Genomic DNA, 18,358 nt, shown 5'->3' with positions numbered 1-18,358 from the left:
GCTACAGGGCAAGGACAATTCAATTTGTGAACTGATGACAGCTGTCCGCTCCTTTCAAAGGAAACTTGAGGTGTTCAAGGAAGACCTGCAGGGAGACTGTGTACACTTCCCAGCAGTGCAGGATCAGGTTCAAGGACAGAGAGATGTGTCTTCCTTTGTTGACTTTATTGATAAGCTGATTGTAAACTTCAGCAACCGTTTTGACAGCTTCAGGTTTGGACAGCAGCTCACCATGTTCATTCAGAACCCATTTCTCATCACAGATGTCATGGAGCTCTCAAAGGAAGTCACACAGCACTTTAAATGGGTAAATGCTGAGCCTCTCCAGATGCAATTGGTTGATTTCCAAGCAGATGTGGCTCTGAAAGAGCAGTTTGTAAGAAGTGACTCTTCCACATTCTGGCTTCAAATGGTCCCTGAGACAGCTTTCCCAGGTCTGAGGAAAGTTGCTCTACACATCTTGACCATGTTTGGCTCCACATACAACTGCGAGGCAGCTTTCTCAACAATGAACATAATCAAAACTAAATATCGTTCCAGGCTCACCAATGAGCACCTTCACATGTGAATGAGAATTGCCCTGACTCCATTCAAACCCAGGTTTAAAATCCTGGCAAGACAAGCTAGAGCTCAATTCTCTCACTGAGCAAAAAAGTGGGGAGTGGGATATAAGAAAGTTATACTCTAAAACTGTTAAATTGTTAAGATGTGTTGAGATTAATTATTTGTAAAATTGTTTGCTATTGTTGATTCAATATGTAAAACAGAAAAGGAGAAATTCAAGCTTTTCCTCCCTTTATTTTATTTGTCTAAAGTTAAGCACTTTATTTGAACATACACAATTTTCACATTTAATTTATTTTCCCTTATTTCGAAATACAGTCCTACTTTTATTTTGTTAATGAGAGAACATTATACATATCTACAGTCATGCATACATGTTCAGTTCTATGTTACATGACAATAAATATTGTCAAAACGTTTTTGAATTGTACTGAATTCATTTGATTTGGTAGTCAGTTATTTATTACATGCACATGCTGATACAACTACTAGGCTACTTAAATATATAAGCTATCATACTACCTAGTTAGACATTATGATATTCTGGACCTTTGCTTCAATACATTTCTCTAACTGGACCTCTTCAAATATTAGTTAAATACCCCTGCTCTATTGGGTTGAGATCTGGTGACTGTGGGGGCCATTTTAGAACAGTGAACTCATTGTCATGTTCAAGAAACCAATTTGAAATGATTCGAGCTTTGTGACATGGTGCATTATCCTGCTGGAAGTAGCCATCAGAGGATGGGTACATGGTGGTCATAAAGGGATGGACATGGTCAGAAACAATGCTCAGGTAGGCCGTGGCATTTAAACGATGGCCAATTGGCACTAAGGGGCCTGAAGTGTGCCAAGAAAACATCCTCCACACCATTACACCACCACCATAATTGCATTAATGACAAATTGAACTGGTGTTCCTAATAATCCTTTAGGTGAGTGTGTGTGTTTGCAAAATCGACACATATTTACCCGCTTTCTGTGGGGAAGGCAAACTTTTACAAATTGCTTCCAAATCAGACATTCTTAACGGTCTCACATTTACAGTGTTTCCAGCTCTTACCCAAACCATTGAGTTTTAAGGTTTTGTACACAGATTCATCATCAATCAAGTTAGCAACAATTTTATTAGGCGGTTTCATATCAACTCTTTTTTCCTGCCCCGTAGTTTTAAGTTTCGCAACAATTTTGGGTTGCGATGGCAGCAGAGTTGCAGAGGGAAATCACTCGGTTTGGCGAGGGGCAGAGTAGGCCGGAGGCTTTTCTGACAACAATCGCTTTTGGTTTGCAACATAAGCAACACTTCGGGGGTTTTTCGGGACCCTGGTCCCAAACCTTTTTCATGTCTTTCCATACGGCATAAGCTTTAGTCATGCATGGATAATCCCATAATGGGTCGCCACAACCTTCTTTCACCATGCCCTTTGCCAAATTCAATTCCGTCATGAGAAAATGAACCGTCCCTTGAATAGGGAACCTCAATTGCCGTTTTCATTTCCTCCAACCATCCTGCGAGGTTGCTAACATACGGTTCGACGTAAAAACATTGATTATTTCTGTACATAAATGTAACTGGCGTTTCGCCAGGTAACGGTCATGAAACAGAACTCCCCATCTTTCACTTCAATATCGGAACTGACACAAATAATACAACAAAAATAACAGCAACAGGAACTTTGAAAAGTTTCGGTTCTAGGTACCAATATATATTATATAACTCTTGTGTTCAATACCAAGAGTTTCAACTATAGTGCATGTATCGTATTGCAATCGTGGGTGATTTACCAAATTCACCGATCACAATGTATCAACATACAGTAATAGTGATATCAATTATTTGTTTCCCAATTTAATACAACCTTCTTCGAATAAAAATTTCTTTTTTCAGAATAAACATCAAAACAGATTTTTTTTCTGGGTAACAAAGCCTATTTCTCCGAGTAGCAAAGGTGCACCGTGATCCAAAAAAACAGTGTGATCAGGACTGTATATCAAATTCACTCGTGGGTTAATAATTGTTCAATCAATTAACGTTCCCAGCCACATTGTCACAAAAATGGGACATCAAATCCCACTAACAAAGAGTTGAAAAACCCCTATTTCGTCTCTACGAAATAGTTATCACTCACAAGAATCCTACAGGGTAAGCGTTATATTTCTTTAAAAATATTAAAAAACACTTACCCCTTTTAATGTAGGTCTGTGACCGATAGTAAGTGCGCCTGCCTCCGGTATGCTTCGGTCTCACGGTTCAAAGAAGTCTTCCTTCTTTCACGGACTGAGCCCCAGACTGTAAGAATATTACTTTTTGTCTAGGTATAAGGTTAAAGAGACTAGTCGATGGAACACACAGAGTTTCAGGATCCTGGAGACTAAGAATGACACAGACACAGAAGTGCAGTTCAATCAGAGTTCAAAGTTTATTGAATATAGTTTCAATATATATATATCTTATATTCATAAAAGAGGAAGTAAATATGTCATTGAAACAAGACCTATATTGATGTTATTCACGCGAGTTAGTTCCTTGTTCTTAGAAATTCTTAGAAGTACATTAACATTATTGTTCTGAACATTCTGTTAGCTTGGTCAGCACTTAAACTCAAGTAAGGTTAGTCCTAATTCATGTACAATAATCATTGAAATACATTTCACATAATATGATTTGTGAACAATAATCATTGAAATACATTTCACATAATATGTGGGACACAGGCAAAATCCAAATTCTCACATACTGCATCTCAAATTTTAAATAAATGTTCTGTTTCAATATACCCAAGTATGTTTTAATTTTAATATACAGGTTTCTGGCTGATTTCATTTAATTTTTAGTTCACCATTGTAAAGTAATATTTACTGATCATTTTTAGAAATATCTATAGGATTTGTATTAAATATATACCCAAATAGAAAGGAACCACTGAATCAATGTTAAAAATAGTTAATTTGTCAATGTTAATTGCATTGAATCAATATCACTTTTGCACCTGCAATTAATGTTGAATATGTTTTGTAATTTCAACAAATCACCATTATAGTGATCAGTTTTTGATTTAGCTCAACTCTTGTATGTTAATGTTAAGTTTTTAACTGGTCATGATAAAAAGTAAATTTTCCGAACAATTATTTCTTTATCAATGTATAAGTGTTCCTATCAAAGCACTAGTGTAAATCTGGAAAGTGGTAAAAGAGTTGCCTGATCACAATAATGGAGATTTGTTGAAATGTCTACAATTACAATTCTACATTAATTGCAGGTGCGAAAGTGATATTGATTCAATGCAATTAACATTCACAAATAATTTATTTTAACATTGATTCAATGGTTGCTTGCTATGTGGGTTATCATTGACTTGAATCGAGAATCGACTCAAATCAAATCGAATGCGTGTGAATCGGAATCAAATCGGAACATCAGAATCGATACCCAGCCCTACTACTGATGTACAGTGAAGATTCCCACTGCTGCACTGTCACAGGCCAGGACTCAAAATATCAGACTCATCCGCACATCACCTTCAGTAGCACTTACAAACTGAGTTGGTGACAAAGAGACAATTCCTACGTAGTGCCGCTTTAAGGTAGTTAAGATGAACATCACTGCAACCCATTTAGACAGAATACTCTATACAAAACCATTCAGTATTAAAAGAAATAATGATACACAAATGTTTTTTTTCTAAATTGATATAAGGTGGAATATATTAGATTGGGTAGAGGAGGTATTTAGGAAGAATTGTCCCCAAAAACAGGAAGGTGGAGGCCTAGTAATCATGTAGGCTGAGCCAACATTTAAATAATATTTACTTTGAGGCATCAGTGCCACTGTTCTTGTATGTTATAGGGGTGCCTTGAGTTAACCTAATTATTCTGATTGTTTTTTTTTTCAGGTGTTTTTGATATCGGGTTGAACCAAAATTGGCAGGGCAGGCATGCTCCAGTAGCAAAAAACCCTTGACTAGAGGTTGTATTACCACTTTTCATCACGCAGGCAATTACTATACATACAATAGATACAATTAACAGGGAAAAACAAAACACAAGAATTAATATGTTTCTCTTTCCTCCTTCTACATCTGATGACTTCTCTTCTGGTGATTCTGTGCAAAATAAATATTAATTAATTTAGCTTTTATACATTTAGACAATCAATTGCTGCTTTTAGACTTCAAGAAAACATTGGTAAAATTATTTGTATGTAAAAAATTGTTTTGACATACCATTAAGAAGCAGTTGTAAAGTCACAAGTTCAGATGAGTGTGTGATGTAGCATTGGTACATCCCTGCATCAGTGTGTGTGAGATTGTTGAGCTTTAAGGTGAAGTTTCCATCCTTGTAATTATCAGGGAAAGTTTGAGTTCTGTATTTGTACTTGGGCTTCTGATAGTCTAAAGAAGCTTCACCATTAATGATGGCCAAGACATTTGTGCTGCCATTGTGTCTCCATAGCACATTAATATCTTGAAGGTTATGATCATTTATATTTGATGCACATGGCAAGGAAGCATTATGTCCAATAACCCCTTCAACTTTGTCGTCTGAATACACTGAAATAAAGAGTAGAGAATTTTTGTTTTTGCATGTGGACAAATTTGTTTTTTCAACTCTGTTGCTTACCTGTATCAGCAGTGCAGACGTTTTTCAGCAGTACAAATACACCGATGAACCAACAACTGAAGGAACAAATAAAAGAAAACATTTTTCTGTAGCTACTAGGATAATATAGTACAGTGGTTCTCAACTCTGGCCCGCCAGATCCATTTTCCTGCAGAGTTTATCCCCAACTCTGATATAAAACACCTGAACAAGCTAATCAGCGTCTTTAGAATAGATGCGTTCAACTTAATGCGGCGCTGCGCAAATCTATCAGCGTATGACATTCAAGCACCGCAAAAGAGATTCAATTGCATATTGCGAGGTACGCATTTGACTCGCTCTCGCGGTACTTTGATGCGATATGCCAAACAATCTGCGCAGCCGAACATTAAGTTGAACGCGTCTGTTACTGAAGTCACTGATTATCCTCTTCAGGTGTTTTATCACAGTTGGTGCTAAACTCGGCAGGAAAGTGGATCTTGCGGGCCAGAGTTGAGAACCACTGTACTATATTATAGTACTAGCAACATCAAGATCGTAGACTTCATACACAACTACCAATAGACTTATGTTCCCGTCAAATGCTAAAACAGGGCTGTTGATTTCACCTCCACTTTTTACCGTTAAACTTAACCCAGTCAAAACTATATTAAGACAAATGAAAAAATGTATAAAGCCGTTAACTATGCAAGCGCATATTTAGCCTGACCACTGAGCATAGTTAAAGTTCTTTATATAGTTAGAATTCGTAAATGGAAATGGCATTAGCCATTCAATGCTAACAACATACGTTAACGTTACGACGACGTTGACGATCTATAACATTTTACTGAGAATTCATTAAACATACCCAATGATCATGGTTCCACAGTATTAGGAATCGATGATTATTGTACAAATACTTGAGAGTCCGAAATCAGAAACTTGTCTCATTTTTATAAGCCTAATGTTGTATGTTCATCTCTATGCTACTCACAACACGATCAGGCCAGGAAACATGATTTGTGTTGCGTATGCTTGAAACTTTCGCCACTTCCTGTTATTCCCGTTTTTACGACAGTCGACTTGATCCATTCAGGTAAACGATATTTACTGCGCATGTGCCAAGGCGCATCTACGTTTCTAGTTCTGCGGATAAGCTCGATTAGATTCGTGGGAAAGAGTGATGAGTAAATATGATATCTGTATGGATTATTTTGCATTTCATGTACAACTTTAAAAAATATCTTAAAATGAGAAATGTCTGAAAGCCCACGGAGCGTCGGAAGGTGAGACGAAAGTCTACGAATTATACTCTCATATGTAACGCCATCCCGAGAAACTGACTGTCTACACCAGGGTGTCCAATGTCGTGCCTGGAGGGCAGGGGCGTAGCAAGCTTTTCAAAAGTGCGGGGGATGGATGTGGTATGTTTTTTAACAATGAAAACGATGAATGTAATGATAGAACGGTACAAAAGGTATAACATACAATATATAAAAAGCTTCCCATTTAAATGAATTTTACTAGAAAAGGATAAAAACACATTCGGAACACACAGAAAATAAGTCAAAACTCTGTTGTGAAAATACACAACAGTAGACTTTCTAATGAATCATATATACTTTAACAATCCCAGGGGGGAAAGACTGTGGTAAGCTTGATAGTGACATGGGTCTGACAGGACTGTGACTGAGACTGCTAAAGTTTGCTTACTTGAGCCTTGAAAAGGGGAGATATAAAAAAATGCCTACATGAAGCTTTTTCTCTGGTGGTATAAATAATGTAACAATTTACTGTTTTTAAACATTAAAATAATATACACTTCTCTGTCATAGTTTTTCAATAGGTACAATCAAACATAATAGGTAAGTGTTGTAGAGTAGGCGGGGCGAGACCGTGGTTCGAATCCGGTGAGTAATTGTGAATTAGCGGCAGCTGTGCGAACACCGGGGTCGAATCACGGAGGAGATGGGAGCATATAAGAGAACGAGCGACCGGGCCGTCGAAGAGAGAGGTCCGGGCCCGAACATGTTTGTGTATGTATTTATATTTATATTTGTATTTGTGTTTTGTTCGCCGGCGGTCGTCCGTGAGGGGTCGCCGGCTGTTATGTTTTGATTTGTTTGTTAGCCGGCTGTTATATTACTTTAATAAATGTTTTGAAATGTCTTCCGACTCCTTCCTGCCCTAACTTGAATCATGTTACATTGGTGCCGAAACCCGGGAGGAAGGAGAGACGTGCTGTCGGAGAGTCCTCGCCGCCGAGGGGCCTCGCGGTGCCGGAGAGTTCGGGCAGTGCGGACGAAGGGCGTCCGCCAGTGGCTGCCCGAAGCAGTGGCTCTTGGGAAAGGGAAGTGCACAGTGCGGTCACCGTCAAAGCCTCGGTGGAACACGACCTGTGCTGCCGCGCCCCTGGGTCGAGGTGGGGTAGCTAACATCCAAGCGGGTGCGGGGGAGTTGCCGCCAGAGGCCGGAGCCTGCGTCCGTCCGCCCGAGGGGGAGGAGCAGGGGGCGGGAGTGCCGAGTGGGCCACCGCCTGCTAGTGGCCGGAGCCTGCTTCCGTCCGCCCAAGGGGGAGGAGCAGGGGACGGGGATCTCGCCCCGACTCCCCGATAAAGGAGGAGCCACCGCCGGCCGCCAGGGGGCGGACGGTGAAGCCGTCCATCGAGGGCCCAGGGCCACCTCAAGGCACCGCAAAGGAGAGTACATTGGCTGGTTGAGGACCGAGCGGCAGCATGTCAGGGAACCGGACTATAATTTTATTTCCCTCTCTCCCCTGTCTCTTTCCGGTCGCTCCGAGGGCTCCCGTCTCCGTTGTCTCGTCTCGTCGCTGCATACCCCCCACCCCACCCCCTGAGGGAGGGGGAGGGAGCATGCACAGTCGCGGGGGTACCCCCCGGCCTGTGAGGGGTGATGGGGGTATATAGTAGACTAGGCGGGGCGAGACCGTGGTTTGAGTCCGGTGAGTAATTGTGAATTAGCGCCAGCTGTGCGAACACCGGGCTCGAATCACGGAGGAGATGGGAGCATATAAGAGAACGAGCGACCGGACCGTCGAAGAGAGAGGTCCGGGCCCGAACATTACATTGCTTATGTATTTATATTTGTATTTGTGTTTTTTTCGCCGGCGGTCGTCCGTGAGGGGCCGCCGGCTGTTATTACTTTATTAAATGTTTGTTTATGTTTGTCTGCCGGTTCCCGTCTCCTTCCTTCCCTAATTTGAATCTTGTTACAGTAAGTATGCACAAAAGTATCCAGCTAATCAAAAAAACATTGCTCAAAATATCAAAATCAATAGCACTGGCAATAAACCCATAAACATACTGCTTAACAAGGAAAATTTGTCCCTCCTCGTCAATTCCCTGCCTTCTTCATCACAGTTATTTTATACATTGCATGCCACATAAATAATCGAATTAAGCTAGCTTCTGAACAATATCCCAATTTGCAATTAGCATTAGTCTAAAACACGAAATATAATTCAGGAAACACTCGACATATCAACAAAACATAAACAGAACATCTCCCCAAACACATATCAAGGTTATTTAAAAACCTCGAAAGCATAAACACTCATTCAAAGTAACTGGAAAAGGGAGACGTAAATAATCATAACAATAAGTTCCTCAGCACGAGCTGACCGATAAATCTAACACACCAAGAGAGGCGGGACTTAAGGCAGAACAGCCAGTCATCATCCGGTCACACTCAGAGCCGGTGTCATGTTTCAGAGGGAGGGGAGAGGAAGCAGCCGCAGCGAGCGCAGACACAGAGCGACCAGAAAAACTGCGGGTGTTTTACCCCCTCACCGGGAAAAGTGTGGGTGTTGCGACGCTTCTGCTGGAGCGTCACAGTCCTGCAGAGTTTAGCTCCAACTTTGTTTAACACACATGTTTTGAAGTTTCTAGTCTGCTTTATGAGACCTTGATTAGCTGTTCAGGTGTGTTGATTAGGGTTGAAGCTAAACTCTGCAGGAGACCGGTCCCCCAGGACTGACTTTGGACACCCCTGGTCTACACAATATGGCATGAGCTTAATTTATACATTAACTGTACATTACCTGTTCAGCTACCGTATTTGGGTTCCCTGCTGAAGAAAAATATATTTGATAGCAGAACCCTTAGCTTTTTACCATTAAAACCATTACAAAATTATTTTTTGTAGTGTTTAGTGGATTATTCAGAGGTTTACATCTTCCACAGTAGAGACCTCAGTTTCTCTCCCAACCAATAACGGTTATATTATAACCTTTACATGCAATAGAATTGTTTATATTTTTCAGCAAGGCATTGATATATATCATATAAGTGATCATAATGTAGTTTAATCTCAGTCAGATAATATGATTTATTTTTCTTTGAACTACAACCTTTTCTATTTAAACAGATGACTATTCTACTACAGACCTAACAGGCAGTACATGCGACTATCCGCCTTGACCTGACAATCACAGTGGTGTCAGAGCAGAGGCACTCAAAACAGGGTTATTGCTGGCTACTATTGGTCCACAATAGTCAACTATGCGAAGGAGTTTGTCAACAAAGTTACGTTTTTTTTAGTGGTTTATTTTTGTTTTTCCCCATATATCAGCCTCAACATCCATGTTGTTGTCCAAATAACTCCAGTCTTTCAAATCTAGCTGATGATCCTTCTGCAATAAATGCATTGATATGTAAAGGACGAAAGAACAAATCAAAACATCAAAATTACCCTCAAGAAGTATGTCAACAACAACCACAGTTATTGGCACCTCAACCTTCCTGCTGTGGTATATTGAATCAACACTGCGAAACAGGTTAAGTCTTACCACATTTATTATATTTCCAATATCTTCTAATAATTGTCAATTTTAAAACTGAATTGATGAGGTTATTTAATATTCAATGTCAATGAGTATTCCCTTTTAATATAAATGTAATGGTCAATGTTAAGGTTCCTATGTGATCAGTACTCAGGCATGTGATTTTTCCGTATAAATACAGATTTCCGTATTTTTGACCTCGCTGGGATCACCTGAGTAAATCGCATACATTTGGTTTATTTTAATTGGTGGCGGGATTGGGGTTTTGGGGATATGCGCCTGGTAATCATACAGCTGACCAAGAGGATCGTTTTTACGCTCTCTACGTCATGCACACGCTTGTTTTAAAAGCAGAGCGACCGATTCATTCCGAAGAACATCATTTTGGGAGTTATCTTTATGTTTCTAGAGAGTCCACACAGACTAATAGAAGTCAAACACGGCTGTTTTGGTAGGCTTCTCAAAATGTGTGTGGGGTCATTTTTAATTAATTGGGGAACTGAACAGCGTGTTGTAACGTATACAGAAAATCCCGAGTCTGGAAGTTGAGACTTCTATAAGATATGATTTAACATTTAAATCATTATCAATCCATAGAGACTAAAATTGGCCATTCCGTGATTTGATGGCTTGAAACTATACAAATTGCACATAGAAAATGGCCGATGTATTCACTGTATATAAATTTGTTGAAGTCTCTACCGAAAGCATACATTTAAATTAACTAAAACCACAAAATGTATCGTTTGCAAAACCTGGGGATTAATTCGGTAAAAAAAACGCTGAATGAATGGCGTATATGCACCATGTACTGGCTGTGTATTGAAGTATCCTGAGGCTACAATATTCTTTACTTTTTGTTTTCAATTATTGTTTAAGGAATTATTTCTGATTATAATAAAATGTTAAGTACACCTAGTATAAACTACTCAAGGGCCATTTGTAAATGACATCTTATTTTACATTAGCATAAGATATTTGCAGAAACCATCAACTTACATTATTAAAGTTAGGATTGCACTTCATACCCGGTGAGTCATGGCATCTATTCCTATTATTGTTACTTGCACCTCATGTCATATGTTTAGCTTAGCCTTCTCTGTCAGCGGCGAGGGTTTTACATGTGATAGATGCAGGGAAGTAGTTAGGCTGACGGAGAAGATCTTAGAATTAGAGTCTCGCATCCAATCTTTATTTGAGGATAGTAAGAGTGTTAGGACCGTAGAAAACATTTTGGATGCGAGCAATGTTAGCGCACACAGCTCGGTTCCGGTTGAAAATCCTCTCCAGCTGGGAAACTGATGGTGACAGTGAGACGGCATAGTCGCAGGACAAAACATCACTCAACCGTACCGATTAGATTCTCGAACAGGCTTGGTCTGCTCAGTGACACGCTGACTGAGAAACCTGTTGAAAGTGCCCTAGTGATCGGTGAATCTATTGTCCTGAACGTTAACATAGACGCACCAGCCACCATAGTCAAATGTTTACCGGGAGCCAGAGTGCATGACATCAAGTCAAATTTAAATGTGCTGGCTAAGGCTAATCGTAAATTCAGTAAGATTGTTATTCACGTCGGCACAAATGATGTTAGACTCCGTCAATCGGAGATCACTAAAGCTAATATTAAAGAGGTGTGTGAGCTCGCAAGCACGATGTCAGACACTGTAATATTCTCTGGCCCCCTCACTGCTTACCGTGGTGATGAGATTTATAGCAGATTATCATCACTAAATGGCTGGTTGTCTGAGTGGTGCCTGCAGAATAATATAGATTTTATAAATAACTGAAAGAGTTTTGAGGGCAGACCTGACCTGTTGAAACGAGATGGTCTCCATCCATCCCTCCTGGGATGGGGTTTCCCTCCTCTCTAGAAATTTGGCACACAGTCTTAATAATGCTAAAGGTTGACTACCTAGGGCCCAGGTCAGGAAGTAGACAGAATGGATTAACCAACTGTCTGCTTTCCGTCTCACTTTACAGAATACACAAAATATACAACATGTAATACTCCCTTCTCACAAACAACATAATATAGAGACTGTGTCTGTCCCCCGGATTAACAAACATAAGATATTGCGTAAACCTCTTGAAAGTAATTTAATAAACGTTAAACAAATCAAACATGAACAAAATACAGATAATCAACTGTTACGACTTGAATTGCTTAATATTAGATCTCTCTCAAATAAAGCACTTTTTGTTAACGATATGATAACCGATCATAAAATAGACCTGATCTTTTTAACAGAAACATGGCTAAAGCCAAATGATTATATTACTCTAAATGAATCGGTTCCCCAAGATTATTACTATAAACACGAGCCTCGTCTAAATGGTAGAGGGGGAGGTGTCGCTGCACTTTACAATAATTCTTTTATCATCTCTCAGAAGTCTAATTTTAAATACAATTCTTTTGAAGTCATGGTACTTCACGTATCAACACCTAATACGAAGGACAAAACATTTTTTTTTATTTATTCTAGCTATTGTATATAGGCCTCCAGGGCAGCTCACAGATTGTATTAAAGATTTTGGTGGGTTCTTATCAGAACTAGTACTGGCCGCAGATAGAGTCCTTGTCGTTGGTGACTTTAACATCCATGTAGACAATGATACAGATGCCTTGGGAATGGCTTTCAAAGACACTCTTAACTCCATGGGCGTTAGTCAACATGTGTCAGGACCCACTCACCTTCGTAATCATAATTTAGATTTAATACTTTCTTACGGTATAGATGTGGACGATGTTAAAATTGTTCAGCAGACTGAAGACATTTCGGATCATTATCTGATATTATGTTTGCTTCACTGGTGTAGTGTATTTAGGGGAAAACTATGAGTTTGATCACAGTCAAATACGGATAATTAATGATGATTAACTATACCTATCTTATACACCTTTTATCGGATTCAGCAGACCTAATAATAGCGACAAACTAGATTCACTCATCCAGCGAGTGATCAGCAGATCGTATATCAAATCTAAGAAATATTACTTTCCTGGCCTTGGAAACATAACACTCTTACTGTAGTACAGTACCGCCTCAGATATTATAACGAATTCAAGCAGTTTAAGTGACATTAATATGCGATAAAGAAACACAGCAACAGTTCAATTGTAGATACCAAATGCGGGTTTATTTACTACACTAAAGGGAAAACAAACCGAATGACTAACAAAATAACAAATGCTAACAAACAAAACATGAAACATAAATGCAGTAAAGAAAGGTAAGAAATAGTCAAAGTAAAGAGTGGCAGTTTTACAAACAGCTATTCACATCTGCATGAACCATCGAGGACAATCTCCTTGTAACAAGGGGTTAAAGCTTAAACGCGGCTATTTAGGATATAGTTGGATACTTGCATTGGTTCCCTGAGTGTGCTGGGACAAGTTCTGTGCCCGTTGAAAAGGTTCTAAGAGTCCTGATGGTTTCAAAGCAGGCGGGTGAGTCCGTCTACTTCTTTCTTAGAGCCGGGATTGGCTGACGAAGGTAGGACGAAGTTAGCCGATGTAAACTACCGGATGAAACTGTCTCCAAGGGGAGAGACAGGTCTCGATGACGTGCCGGGCAGGAGCGCGAGGACACGAGATGAGCCTCGATTGCTCCGTGTACGGATGTTTTAAGCTTGGGGGGATGCACGCCCCAACGAGGTGAGCGATCCAATGTGATGAGCTGATTTTGGAGGCGAGATCAAGTTTCTTTGTTCCGCTTATTAGCTCATTTGCATTCAGGATCACTTAGGAGTTTGGTGCTGTAAAACTTTTACAATGACATAAAACGAGTATTGTATACAACACATTTCTGTGCTATACATAATCTTTCAAGGAATGAAGAGAGAAACATTTAGATATAAAACATGCCAGGATTATAAGTACATTGACCTGAAGTTTGTACAAGAACACAATAAAGAAGAATACACTTAAACACCCATGCGTCTGAGGTTATAGGAGAGGCCAAATAACATGGGGAACAACATACAATGTGGGGAATATAGGTTTATACTCATTTAAACCATTCTTTTGTGGAAAAGGGCAAGAGATAGATACTTCCAAGATTTGGATTGTATCTAATTAATTGCCCTCATTCCTGTTTAACACATCTGGTATACGACAGACCCCCTTTCTTCCTGTTGGAATTCCTTTGAGGTCAACCAATGTGTTGGGATGTCCTGTTCAAATGAATGATGCTACAAAGAGGGCAGTTGGGTCAGACTTGCTGGCAGCGATTAGAGTTCCACTGAGAGGTCATGATTTTAACGACCCCCAATGGTCTTCTTTGTTTCAAGAAAACCCCGATCGGTTGACGCCAATTAGACCCCTATTGAGGGGTGAAAAGGGGTTTTACGATGCCCCAAATGGTCCTCTTTGTTTCAAAACCTAAATCTGTTGATCACTGGTTAGACCCCTGTTGAGAGGTCAGGCTATTTCACAATGGCCCAAATGGTCATCTTTTGATCTGGGCAAGATCCTACACTGGCCTACGGCTGCAAATCAAACTCCTTGTTACAAATTAGAACAATAGAACGATTAATTCAACTACCAAAGATGCGTTTCTCGATAATCTGCCTGAATTGTCTAAAATATCTTGTATGAGTAAAAACGTTGACGATTTTGACATTACTATTGAAAATTTTAACTCTACCTTCTAGGAAATATTAGACACAGGTGCTCCTCTGCGTTTAAAGAAAATTAAAAATGGTAGCCCAACACCGTGGTATAATGAATACACTCAGGCTCTAAAGAAAGCGTCCCGGAAAATGAATCCGGGAAAACTAAATTAGAGGTATTTCGTATAGCATCGAAGGATAGTACTCGAAAATACAGGAATGCCATAAAAACGTCTAGATCCGCCTACTTTTCATCACTAATAGAGGAACACCATCACAACCCTAGGGTTTTATTTAACACTGTGGCTAAATTAACAAAAAATAAGTTGTCAGCGACGTCAGATTCTGATTATCAGCATAACAGTGATGAATTTATGAACTACTTCACTAGTAAAATCCAAGATATAAGAGAAAAAATTATAACAATGCAACCTGAAGTTAAACCCGCTGAACAAACTAACTACAGCACCCTGTGATGGGTTAAGAGACACGACACACACACAAGATGGCGGTACAAACAACCCCACCGGGGAATTTATTAGACAGCTTTTAACATGCGTCCAACATAAATAAAAGGCGGGGTGCTCCTCTTTAAAACTCGCCTTGCGTTTTCGTGTTGGGGTGCTATCACTCTGTCTCCCTCACTGTTCCTCCACTCTCGCGCTCTGGGGGTCAATAAGGGTGCTAGAAGCACGGGCCGTTTCCCAGGCGACGCTGATCTCCGATCTGCGCCTCGCTACATTCCCCCCCCCAAGCGTCTACCTGGTATCCGGGCGGCTCCGGTAGGCGCCTCGGAAAGATGTAGGGGTGGGAGAGAAAATGTCGCCTGACAGTACGCCCCATACTGACTGGAAGACGGACTGCCAGGCTGGATGGAAGATGGACTTGATCACCGGCTGGCACGAAAACTGTACACTCTCGCCGGCTGGCATGCGAACGGGACTCCCACCTTGGCAGCGCTCTCGGACGGCTCGGCCTCGTCCTTGGTCGGCTAGTAGCTCGGTCGGGCAGCTGGGCATCAGTCTCTGGCGGCTGGGTAGCTCTGTCGGACAGCTGGGCAGCACTCTTTGGTAGCTGGGCACCGCTCTCGGTCGGCGGTGCAGCACTCTCTGCCGGCTGGGCTCTTTCCTCGCTTCGGTGCCGTCGATCCCTCTCTCGCTCTCTTTCTCCTCTTCGACGTCCTTGCCCGCTCCGCATCGGCTCCCACTGACAGCGCTCTACGGGCGACCAAGGTTGCGGCACGGGCCCTGGGTCGGGCGATGTCCAAGGTTGTGGTCCAAGAGAGACACCCCCGGCTGTACCTTACGCAGAAGAGTGACACCGAGAAAGTCCGTACACACACGACATCTGCCACCACTCTCACACCGACAGTGCGTGCAGCTGTCCCACCAGGCAGGCAAAAAGGCGACGAACCACCAACCGTGGGAATGATGAAGCAGACCGTCCCCTTGGTCCCCCTGTCACAGTCCCTGGGAGCTCGAGAGCTGCCCACACTGTCTCGGTGGCTAATGAGGGCGGTTCGTCTTGGTTACTCGATACAGTTCTCCAGAGACTCTCCCAAGTTTCGGGGCATCATCTCTCCATCTGTCAGAGGCAGGGACGTCTCCCTCCGTACTTCGGGTAGAAGTCACCACCCTTCTGGCAAAACAGGCATCGAGTTCATCCCTCAAAACCAAGATGTTCAGTGGGTTACATCCCGCACTTCATCGTTCCCAAGACAGACGGTGGGTTGATCCCCATAGGTCTGCGTACCCTGAACAAAGCACCTTCACAAGCTCCCGTTCAGATGCTCACGCAGAGGTGCATCCTGACATCTATCAGGTGTCAGGATTGGTTTGTGGCAATCGCCCTTAAGGACGCTTACTTTCATGTCTCGATCCCCCTAGACACCTGCCGTTCCTACGGTTCGCGTTCGAAGGGGAGGGGATATCAGTACAGAGTCCTCCATTTCGGTCTGTCCCTGTCTCCGCGGGTCTTCACGAAGATCGTGGAAGCCAACCCTTCTCCCCTTCGGGAAAAAGGCGTGCGGTTACTAAACTATCTCAACGACCGGCCTATCTTGGCACATTTGCGAGAGCTGTTATGTACAGATTCTACTTCAGAGTTGAGTTCCGAGGAGAGGAGAGCGTGGCACACCGGCAAAAGGCACATGTTGATGATGCCCTGCTGCCGACGCACCATAACCCCTGGTCTTCCATGACTTTTCGACGGACTAAGGTCCCTCTGGGCAGGATACAAGGCAAGTCGTGGTGACGACGGACGCCTCCCTGCAGGGGTGCGGTGCAGTGTGTAACACACACGCAGGCGGGGCGTTGGACGAACCCCCGCATACGCTGGCATATCAATTGCCAAGAGTTGTGGGCTGTGCTACTTGCACTGAGCAGGCTGCGGCCTCTTGTGCGGGACAAGCACGTGCTGGTCCGATGACAGCACTGCAGCTGTGGCGTACATCAAATCGTCAGGTTGGCGTTCGCTCACAGCAGCTAACACAACTTGCTCGACGCCTCCTCTGGTGGAGTCAACAGGTGACCCGTTCCCTGCGGGCCACACACACCCCGGGCAAACAGACTAGATAGCGACATGCTCTCTCGTCAGTATACGCCTCGCGGAGAGTGGCGACTCCACCCCCGCGCAGTCCAGCTCATTTGGATGCTGTTCGGATAGGCCCAGGTAAACCTGTTCGCCTCCCGCAACACCACCATTCGGCACGGATACCCTTGCGCACAGCTGACCGCGGGACGGGCGGAAGCACTACTTCCCCCCAAGGAGCCTCCTTGCACAGACACTCTGCAATTGTTATTGGTTACACCGCACTGGTCTAACCGCACACTAACCGAATCAGAGTTGATACTCTGGATAGAGACTCCCCCTGAACCATTCCCCTGACAGAGGATCTGCTCTCTCAAGGGAAGGACACGTTTTGGCATCCCAGATCAGACCTCTGGAACACCCATGTCTGGTCTCTAGACGGGACGAGAAGATCCTGAGTTGGCTACTCCCACTCTACGGCGGACACCATCACCCAGGCTAGGGCCCCATCTACTAGGCGGTAACACGCCTCTAGATGGCGCCTCTTCTCGTCCTGGTGTCTCTCTTAACGAGAAAGACCCACTGAGGTGCTCGATCAGGATTGCGTTGTCCTTCTTACGAGACTGGAGACTAACATCTGAATGTGTATGTAGTCGCTATCGCCACTCATCACAACTCAGTTGATGGAAAGTTTCTAGGGCAACAAGACCTGGTCACCAGGTTCCTAAGGGGCGCAAAAGGACGGAATCCGCCTCATCTCCGCTCCATACCCTCTTGGGACCCTAACGTGGGTCCAAGAGCCCCTCGGAGGATCTAATCTTCCTCACCTGACGAGTATGACGGGCCTCCTGTTGCCGCTCGCTTCCTTCAAGAGGGTAGGGGACCTCCAAGCATTCTCTGTGTCCCCGGATTGCCTTAAATTTGGCCCTGGCAAACTCTCATGCTATCTTGAAACCCAGGCCCGGATACGTGCCCAAAGTTCCTACTTCTCCCTTCCGTGACCAAGTGGTGGACTTGCAGGCGCTCCCTATAGGGGAGGAAGACCCAACCCCATCCGTGTTGTGTCCTGGACCGCACGCAGAGCTTCAGTAGCTCTGACCAGCTCCTTGTCTGTGTTGGAAGACAGCAGAAGGGGAAGGCTGTCTCCAAGCAGAGGCTGGCGCACTGGGTCGTGGATGCCGTTACGATGGCATTCCGATCTCAGAATCTCCCATGCCCACTGGCAGTGAGGGTTTACTCCACACGGAGTATAGCAGACATATGTAGAGC

General features: G+C 42.9%; 1 protein-coding gene across 1 annotated transcript; it reads right to left on the bottom strand.

The window, feature by feature from the left end:
- Positions 1–2,960: 2,960 nt before the first annotated feature.
- Positions 2,961–6,175, bottom strand: LOC130429747 (V-set domain-containing T-cell activation inhibitor 1-like). The gene is made up of 4 exons (XM_056758493.1): positions 6,014–6,175; positions 5,185–5,240; positions 4,788–5,114; positions 2,961–4,667 (listed from the first exon to the last, which is right to left on the bottom strand). The coding sequence occupies exons 1-4, from the start codon at positions 6,022–6,024 to the stop codon at positions 4,429–4,431; spliced, it is 633 nt and encodes a 210-aa protein (XP_056614471.1). The 5' UTR covers positions 6,025–6,175; the 3' UTR covers positions 2,961–4,428.
- Positions 6,176–18,358: the final 12,183 nt, after the last annotated feature.

This window comes from Triplophysa dalaica, chromosome 10, assembly GCF_015846415.1.
Source record: "Triplophysa dalaica isolate WHDGS20190420 chromosome 10, ASM1584641v1, whole genome shotgun sequence".
In the NCBI taxonomy this organism is placed as follows: Eukaryota; Metazoa; Chordata; class Actinopteri; order Cypriniformes; family Nemacheilidae; genus Triplophysa; species Triplophysa dalaica.
This window is presented reverse-complemented; position numbering and strand designations above follow the sequence as displayed.